General features: G+C 41.7%; 1 protein-coding gene across 1 annotated transcript; it reads left to right on the top strand.

Moving 5' to 3' along the window:
- The first annotated feature begins 5,973 nt into the window (after positions 1-5,973).
- LOC122055018 (putative disease resistance protein RGA3) lies at positions 5,974-9,259 on the top strand. The gene is made up of 2 exons (XM_042616418.1): positions 5,974-7,171; positions 7,259-9,259. The coding sequence occupies exons 1-2, from the start codon at positions 5,980-5,982 to the stop codon at positions 9,226-9,228; spliced, it is 3,162 nt and encodes a 1,053-aa protein (XP_042472352.1). The 5' UTR covers positions 5,974-5,979; the 3' UTR covers positions 9,229-9,259.
- The last annotated feature ends 867 nt before the right edge of the window (positions 9,260-10,126 follow it).

Below are 10,126 nucleotides of genomic sequence, written 5' to 3'. Positions count from 1 at the left end.
ACATACCCAGTAATCGCCTTTATAGTCCACCCAGTTACGAGTGACGTTTGACGAAATCAAAGTACATAACTCCTTATGTAGGGATCCATGGTGACTTCAGGTCTAAGGACTAGTAGTCATACTAATAGCCACATGAGAAAGTATATGACACTCATATAACGATCCATAATATTTTCTCATGGCAGGTCATTCAGTATACATTCTCCAATGCATACCCATGTGTCAACTTGATATCTATATATCCATGACTTGTGAGATCAAGTCATCGAGTTGACCTACATGCTAGTCTTATTGCATTAACATTGTCCCTGAATGTTAATACTCGACTAGGAATGATTAAGAGTAGTGTTCCCTATATCATTTCACTATCAATTCAACCAATCGATTGATATAGGTAAGAACCTTCTACTCAAGGACGCTATTATACATAGTTTATTTGGCACCAATATAAGTAAGTATAATAACCAAAACAAATGCCTTTATTTATATAAGAATATGATACAACAAGTCCATAATACAATCATCAAATGATTGGCTATAGGGTTTTAACTAACACAAAAATCCTAAAAGTTTAACATGTATATGATTAGGGGATGTAAGAAATCTATTAGTGTTGTTCTAGAGTAAATTAGCTGTCTAACTTCAAACTTCAGATGTGATATTATGCCAAAAGTAAGGAAGGTTGATTTTTTAAAAATAATTTCACTATGGATATGGGCCGTTAGTCAACAGTTTTGGGTATAGTGAGACTTAAAAGGAGTGGAGGGAATATATTAAATCATGTTTGGACTGAATTTGATTTATCTAAATCAATCAATTCTTTTTTGTCAAAATTATAACTTAAATGCTTTTGAAATCTCAAAACTTTAGCATGGACAAAATCAACAAAGTGTAAGAAGAAACTATTGATGATGTCCTAAGGTGAATGAGAGATACCTAAGTTTATATATGATACTATACCAAAAGTAAAGAAGAATAAATTTTTTAAATAATTTTTTTAAAAAAATTAATAGGGGTTAATTAGTCAAGAGTTTTTATGCATGAAGAGATTCAGAGAAGTGGAATGAATTTATTGGATCAAATTTGAATCAAATATGATTTTTTTAAATTCATCAATGTGTTTGTGTTTTCGTCAAAATTTATCAATGAGTTAAATGCTTCTGAAATCTCAAAACTGTAATATGAATAAGATTAAAAGAGTGTAAAGAAGTTATTGATAATAATACTCTAGGATGAATCAGAGATGTTTAAGTCTAGAAGTACACTGTGCCAAAAATAATTTTGTAAATAATTTCTCTAAAATGAGTCGAAGAGTTGTTTAACATGGTGAAATTCAGGAGAGTGGAAGGAATTTATTATACCAAGTTTGAACCAAATATAATTTACCTTGGTCATCAAATAATTTTTGGTCAAGATTCATTGATGTTTTAAATGGTTCTGGAATATGAAATTTTAGTATATATAAGATTAGGAGAGTGCAACTATTGATAATGCTCTAAAGTGAATCACATTCACAGCGGTCTAGGCTCATATATGGCATTATACTAAAAGTAAATAAAGTTGAATTTTTAAATAGTTTCTCTTGAGCGATAAAGATAATGTCAAGCGTTTTGGGACATAGTCAAATTAGACTAGAGGAGTGGAAGACATTTATTAAACCAAACCGCTAGATCTCCCACCTATAGAGTTGCTTGAAGTTCTTTTGACTAAAAGAGCTCCAAAGTAATTGTTATTTTTCCTTTTTAAATTTTGTTTTATTTTCCTTTTTTTAATTAGTTATTTAAAATTGAAAACTAAAACAATAAAATATTTTTTAAATTTTTATTAACGTTCTTTTGTAAATTTTTAGATTTTTTTTATTAAGATTTTAAATTTAAAAATAAAAAATAGATCGATTTAGGGGGGCTTACGGAGGCGTAACGGCATAAATTTAGAATAAATATGTGCATTTGGAGTCATCAATGATTTATTAAAATTTATGGATGAACTTAAAATAATTCAATTTTTTTTAAAAAATTATAAATAAATTAATGAGGCCTTAATTTGACATAAACCTAAAATTCCTAAGGATATCAATCACTTATATTCGAAAGCGCTTTAATTTGGAACAACATGAAATAAAATAGGTTGATGATCAGATAATTTCAGATTAATATGAAAGTAATTTTTATATATTCAGTTAATTTTTTTATTATATTTATGTTCTAAATATTAATTTGAGTTAATATATTTAGAACGATAAATTTTTTAACACGAATTAAAATTTTCAAATATATTCATGTTAAAAAAATCATTACTCTTCAAATTAATGTTTCAGGATATGAATGTAATCAAGAGAACTAGTCGAAAATATATAAATTAGTTTTATGTCAAAAATTAATTGTTTAATTCATCAATCAATTTTATCCAAAATTAATTTTAATTAAAAAATAAATTAATCGATTAATTTTTAAAATCAGTCAAATAATTTGTATAAAATTTTAAAATTGTAGTACAGATAAAAATAATACCATCAGTCAACTAATTTTTAAATAGAAAATTGATTTGACTCGATTGAATAGAAATAAAATAAAAACTGAATATATGATTTATATTTTAAAGGAACTTATTAGATTTAATAATTTTGATACTTACTCGGTAACAAACTGTAGATGTTTTCTTTCCTTTGTCTCGAGCCAATTCAATCGTCTGGTTGCTAAGAAACTTCTGCGAAAAGGACAATTTAAATGCGAAAGAATAGAAAAGGTCCAAGAGAAGACTTGCAATTAAATACTGGATTCCACAGCCACAAGCTTGTTCTTGTCTGTTCTTGGCTTTTCCCAACCCGTTTATTGGCTGTTCATTAGCTGTTAGGAAAGAAACGTATGCGAAAAGGACAATTGAAAAGAAGACTTTTGCAATTTTTAAAAGGAACAGAAAAGCTAGTTGCTCCTCTGCCCGTCTTAATCATTGATCCGATCTAAAATCTAAATTATAGGGATCATCAGATAAGATAGATAGAATGTTAATTGAATCATGATGTATCTAAATTATAGGGATCATCAGATAAATAGATAGAATGTTAATTGAATTGTGATGTCTCAGGGGTATGTTGAGATGATTTTTATATTGATCAAGTCATCAAAAGTTCTCTGGTCAACACTATCTACAGCCAATGATCGAATCATCCCGATCCCTGGTATCTCGATGCTCGAGACAGATTCAATGAATATGAAAGTAACAAATTAATATTAGAATAATAAAATAAATGGAGAGTGAGTACGGAAACGTATTCTCACCCAGGGGGCGCCTTCGGGTGGATCAGTGAGTTGGTCGGGACGCTGATCGAGTTGTTGTGACCCGTAAGAGTAGATGACTCTAAACAGGCTGAGAGCTGGATATGACAACGCAGAGTTGGACGCGATGACACGAAATCAGATGCGATCTTGGCACGTAGATCAGGATATAACATTGGCACGCAGGTCGAGATAAAAATATCAACGTGCAGGCCGAAATATAATGATGGCACAAAGTCGGAATATGACACACGGGCTAGAACAAGACAACGGCACGAAAACCGAGAACAACCACAACACAAGATGGAGACAAGCTAGATCAAAAGGCTTGAGCGAAATGCTAGGTGGTCAGAACACAGGCACCATTAAATATGGATCATCGTCATATCTGAAGACAAGAGCATCAACAACTCAGATTCACCAATAGAGGTGCCCATTGGTCATATTCGACTAGGGGGCGCCGACAGTGACGCTGGGAGCGACATCAGCTGTTGGTGGTTGTGCTGTGGAGCGGGAGAGAAGGTTGTCGGCATGTGGGGTGTCAACGAGAGGAGAGGGAGCTGGGGATGCGAGTGCGAGAGGCTGAGGCAGTAGCGAAACCCCTCGAGGCCCCCCCTGCGAGCTCGCCCTCTAACTGAAACAACGAGAGGGGAGAGGAAGGAGGCGTGGCTGACGACGAAAGCGATGTCGACGTCGATGTGGAGAGGGAGAAAGCGGCTCCACATGCTGGATGACGGTTGTTGGTGCAACCTTAGGTCAAGGTTGACCTGGTTGACCAGACTCGAGTTGACTTGACTCGAGTTGTGTTTTGATGTTTGACGAGTTATGTTTGACAATGTTTGACGTGAACAGAAAAGTTGTATCTTGATGTTTTACAATGATACAAGCTTGGGAGATTGTGGGTGCAACCCGTGGTCAAGGTTGACCTGGTTGACCCGAGGTGAGTTGACCTGACTCGGAAAAGTCCAAGCAGGGAGCTTGGCATGGGAAAAGTCCAAGCAGGGAGTTTGGCATGGTGAAAAGTCCAAGCAGGGAGCTTGGCACGGGAAAAGTCCAAGTATGGAGACTTGGCACGGAGAAGTCCAAGTATGAAAGCTTGGCACATGGGAAGTCGGAGAGGGCTCGGTAGCTCGTTCTCCGGACTGTGGTCAGAGAGGGCTCGGGAGCTCGTTCTCTGGACCGGATGGAAGTCGGAGATGGCTCGGTAGCTCGTTCTCCGAACTGTGGTCAGAGAGGGCTCGGTAGCTCGTTCTCTGGACCGGATGTGGAAAGTCCTGGTGAGTGAAGCTAGGCAGTGGGAAAGTCCTGGTGAGTGAAGCCAGGCAGTTGGAAAGTCCTGGTGAGTGAAGCCGGGCAGATTGAAAATCCTGGTGAGTGAAGCCAGGTGAAAACCCTAGTGAGTGAAGCTAGGTGAAAGTCCTGGTGAGTGAAGCCGGGCAAGGGAAAATCCAGATGGATCAAGGGTGATCGGACATCTGGTGTTGAGAAGGTCAAGTAGGTCAAGGGAGTGACCAGATACTTGACACGAAGAGAAAAGTCCAAGTGGGTCAAAGGGATTGACCGGACACTTGGTGGGGAGTCTTAGTAGGTCAAGGGAGTGACCGGATGCACAGAGAGTTGGGCAACTCTCTGTGAAGCATTCTGATCGGTCTAGGGACCGATCAACATAGAGCCTGATCGGTCCCCATGACCGATCAGTAGCACCCTGGACCGATCAGGGTGGAGCCTGATCGGTCCAGGCCTAGCCATTGTGACTCAACGGCTAGGCTATTTCGGGCTTCTGTGTTCTGGCTTTTTTGCCTTGCAGGTTCGCAGGTTGACTCAGGATATCAGAGGTTATAAAAGGATCGAGAGGCACTACAGAACAGCTTCTACGGCTTTACTACAGCTTCCTTCTTCTTTCTCCTATAAACTGAGCTGCTGTTCTTCTGAAATCTGTGCTCTTGAGCTTTGCTGAGCTCCGAAGCTTCGGGTGAGCTCCTTTGACTGAGTTGCTTGTTAGCATTCGTCCGTGAAGTTGATGCTTCATCCGGGACTTCAGTCGACGAGAAGGCAAGCGAGTATTTGTACATTCATTGTGTATTTTGTTCTTGCTCTTCTTTGTATTTCCATATTGCTGTTGCAAGCTATTGTGGCGAGGTTTCTCCACCCACAAGGAGTATTTATTAGCCGGTTCTCCGGGGACTCATCCACCGACGGATTGATAGGGCTCGTCCACCTTACGGACACGCCGAGTAGTAGGAGTATCACCTCCGAACCTCGTTACATCCATCGAGTTTGAGGTTTGTCTTTTTCCTTTTCGTTTCTACGGTTTCATTTCCGCTGCGCTAACCCTAATCGTAGGAAGAAACGCAAAGAATTTGGGGCGGCTATTCACACCCCCCTCTCTAGCCGAGTACGTCGATCCTAACAACGGTGACGGCATGAGTCAAGTGATGTTTTCATGAGGCAATGTAGCATTAGAAAGAAGAGGAGATGGCCGCTGAAGCGGATGCCCCAGGGGGCATCGGCGGCGGCTAGTTTATGATGGGCGACGTGGCTGGCCCAGTGAGTGGCGCAGTGTCGCTTGGCGCCCCCAAAAGTGCTTCCTCTCTCTTACCCTCTAAACAGTATTTTTACCAAAATACCCTCCTCTTTTTCCTTAATTGCACCGGATCGTCAAGATATATCCGTATCAATCATCATTCTCTTGCCGTCGTTGATAATGGAATTCGTCTCCATGGATCTCCTCAATGCTCTTGTGCACACTTTGGATCACGTATCCAAGGAGTTGCAGAAAGTGTATGGCGTCCGTGACGAACTGGTAAAGCTACGGAACATCGTCTCCTCGATTCAAGGCGTCCTGAAAGACGCGCAGGAGAGTGAGGAGACCAGGAACTCCGTGAAGCAACAGCTGAATGAACTCCGCGAGGTTGCGTATCTAGCAAACGACATTCTGGACGATGTCACAACAGAGCAGCAACGGCAGCAGCTGATCAAATTTGCAGCTGTACGCAATTTCCTAGATGATGTGAATCCTAAGCGTTTCTTTTTTAAGCAAGATGTATACGATAGGATACAATGGATCAAAACAGAGCTGGACGAAATAGTGAAGAAATGCCCCTTGTCCACCTTGACATCACACAATGGATCGCAGAGGACGCATATCTCCGAGACCACCTCACTGAGTCCTCCATGCGTTCTCGGTCGCGAAAGAGAAAAGCAAGAGATAAAAGAACTGCTCGTGCCATTAAGTGGACAATCAGATTCAACTGCCTCGGTGATTTCGATCTGTGGGATGCCTGGCGTCGGGAAGACAACCCTCGCACAACAACTCTTCGACGATGAGACTGTGAAGAAGCATTTCGAGCTCAGACTCTGGGTTTATGTGTCTAACGACTTCGACTTGATGAGGATTATGAGGTGCATGATCGAGTCCATAGATAGATTTAAGTGTGATTTAGCTAGCCTTAACAATCTTCAGCAAGAAATACGAAAGAAGGTTAGCGGAAGGAGGTACCTGCTTGTTCTGGATGATGTTGGGCAAGAAAGCCGGGAGTGGGAGAGGCTCAAAAACTGCCTGTACTCAGCTGATGAAGGAAGCAAGATACTAGTGACGACTAAAAATGAGCAGGTGGCTGCTTTCATGGCGGCTAATTCACCTCCTGTACTCTACCGCTTGGAGGGCTTAGCGATGGAGGACTGCTGGTCTTTGATATGCCAGCCAGCATTATCCCGAAACCCAAGCGCATCATTTACGCTCGATTTCTATCGGTCGCATGCTGTCAACAGATGCGGAGGTTTGCCCATGGCAGCTAAAGCTTTGGGGCAAAGGCTAGCCAGAGAAGCTGACAGAAACAAATGGGGGGCGATCTTGACAAGCCAGTCATGGGAATTTTCCGGCGCCGACAGCACAAGTATCACGGAGCATCTCAGCCTGAGCTACCAATACTTGCCCTACTATCTGAAGCCGTGCTTTTCATACTTGTCCATAATTCCAAAATGATGCGAGTTGGAAAGGGATTTCATCATTCAACTGTGGATGGCGCAAGGCTTCATCCGGCCGAGAGGGACGGAACAGATGGAAGACGTCGGCAGCGACTACATCGACTCCCTCAGGCGCAGCTCGTTCTTGCAGTATTCACATTTCGATCACAAGAGCCGTCGGCAAAGGTACGTCATGCAAAATGTTTTCCATGAATTTGCCCGATATGCCGCTGCAGAGGAATGCTCTGTCATAGAACCCGGCATGGAGTTGCATCTCTCAGCGAGTGTTCGCCATTTATCGGTGAACTATGAAGAATTTGTAAGGAGAGTCACTCCCGACGAAGTGTACAAATGCAAAGGCTTGCAGTCACTGCTACTGATCGGCAACTCCACGAGTCGCCCAATAATGGCCCTTCCTGGCGATCTCGCACAGAAGCTCAGTAGCCTGCGCACTCTGATGCTCACCAACTCACGCCTGACTCAATTGCCTGAATCAATCGGCGATCTGAGGCACCTGCGCTGTCTCCAGCTACAAAACACAAGCATAAAGAGGTTGCCTGATTCTGTGTCTCGGCTCTACAACCTACAGACCTTGGGTCTCAGAAACTGTTACGATTTGGAAGAGCTTCCAAAGGATATGAGTAAGCTGCGCAATCTACGGCACCTAGATCTTCATCTAGATGGCAATTCACAAGGCACCTTAAGATGCATGCCACCAGAAATTGGATTATTAACTCACCTCCGGACACTGAACAGGTTTGTTGTGAGTAAAAGGCATGAGTGTGGTTTATCTCAGTTGGAGAACTTGAACGATCTCCGCAGTGATCTTCTCATCGAAAGGCTTGACCTCGTTTCCAGTAGGGAAGATGCTACGAACGCCAACCTATCGAGCAAGGAACACATTCACAGACTAGAGTTAACATGGAACTACAGTTGTGTAACCGATGCATCCGCTAGGAGTGCAGGGTACAACAGTAGAGAAAACATCCTCGAATACCTCAAACCACATCCCAGACTGAAAGAGATCGGAGTCGTCGGGTATGGAGGAACCTTGCTGCCGAAATGGATGGGGGATTCTTCCTTGTTCAATCTAGAAACCGTGAGGATCTCCAAAACTTACAGTTGCCTGAACCTCCTCCCACCTCTCGGCCAATTACCCAACCTCAAGTATCTATTCCTCGAGGAAATGCATGGGCTGAAGCATCTTGACTGTTCATTCTGTGGCAGGAACGAGATACGATTCCCAAAGTTAGAAAAGCTGCATCTGGAGAACATGTCAGGACTGCAAGAATGGTTGGGGGATCATCGTTGTGCTTTGCCTTCTCTCAGTGAGCTCACTATCAAGAACTGTCCTGCACTGCAACAACTTACACATGAACTCCCATCTCTGACAAAGTTGGTGATCGAAGCATCCCCATACTTTGCCGGCTTGCCAGATTTCCCAAAACTCCAATCATTAGAAGTAAAGACAAATGATGACTGGATTTGGAGATCCTGGGCAGCTATTTCCTTGCTTCCCTCTCCCACTCTCAGTGGACTGACAAGGGCGGACCTGCCTTTCCACATAGGCAGTCGCCATGCGTCCATCCGTCGGTTAGAGATCAGTTATTGCAGTCAGTTGAAATTTATTCCTGACGGTTGGCTACCTGAGTGCCTGTCGCACTTTGTCATCAGACACTGCCCTATCCTGCAAAATGTACCTGTAGGGTTGACTAGGCTGACAATGTTAGAGGATCTGGAGATTGAGAACTGCGAGCAGCTCGAGCATCTTCCAGTTGGACTCAGGAACATGAACTCGCTCGCACATCTTGAGATCTCAGATTGCCCAGCCCTCTCGTGGCTGCCAAGTGATGGCCTCCCGAGAAAACTTCAGTTTTTGAGTATCAGTAACTGCCCTGAGCTGATCCAGAAATTGCAACGTCAGGATTTGTTCACTCGTCGACAGGATCTCCAAGTGTGGATAAATGGTGAGCATGTTGTGACTTGACAAAGGCACTGTTATTGTTATTAAATTATATAATTAGATTTGTTTATCGTCTTAAAGTTAATTTAGTTTTTTAACTTCTCACTTTAGAATTTAAATTTTCTCATAATTAATTATATAAGACTTTGTATTCTTTATTTTCTTATAATTTCTTTTTAAAATTCATCAACAAAGATGATTACTTTTTTTTGACATCAATTTTTACATGGTATCAAACCCTTCATCTCTGTCTTTGATAATTAGATTAAAGAATTATTAATTCGATCCACAATTTTCGCGGATCGAACTGTTAATTATTTTGGCACAATCGTACAATTTTGATTGAGTTTCTTTTATTTTCGCAATACTTGGTTTTGTTTGGTGTTCGGTTATTCGTGAACATAATTTGTTCTATCATCATGAGTGGTCGCACATAAGATTCACTTCAATTGATCAGTGTCCAATTGGATGGAAAAAATTATTCGTATTGGGGATATATTATGAAAAATTTTTTGCGAGGAAATCTATGTGGAGATATGTTTCAAGTGTACGAGTTCAACCTACGGACATTAATGTTGATTGATCACGTCCGGAATCTGAGTCAGACGGACCGTTGGGTGAGGCGGCGAGAATGTTGATCGAGTCACGACGTCCCGGAGGGGGGTATGCTGAGATGACTTTTATGTTGACCAAGTCTTCGAAAGTCTTCTGGTCAACGCTACTTGCAACTAACGACCGGGTCACCCCGGTCTCTGGTACCCTGAGGCTCGAGGCAGATCTAACGAATATATGAGTAATACGCTAATAATATAATAATGAAATAAATAAGGGGTGAGTACGGAGAACGTACCCTGGCCCAGGGGAGCGCCCTCGGATGGAACGTTGCTCGAGTTGTCGAGACTCGGCAGAGTAGACGACGCCC

Source organism: Zingiber officinale, chromosome 3B, assembly GCF_018446385.1.
Source record: "Zingiber officinale cultivar Zhangliang chromosome 3B, Zo_v1.1, whole genome shotgun sequence".
Taxonomy (NCBI): Eukaryota; Viridiplantae; Streptophyta; class Magnoliopsida; order Zingiberales; family Zingiberaceae; genus Zingiber; species Zingiber officinale.
This window is presented reverse-complemented; position numbering and strand designations above follow the sequence as displayed.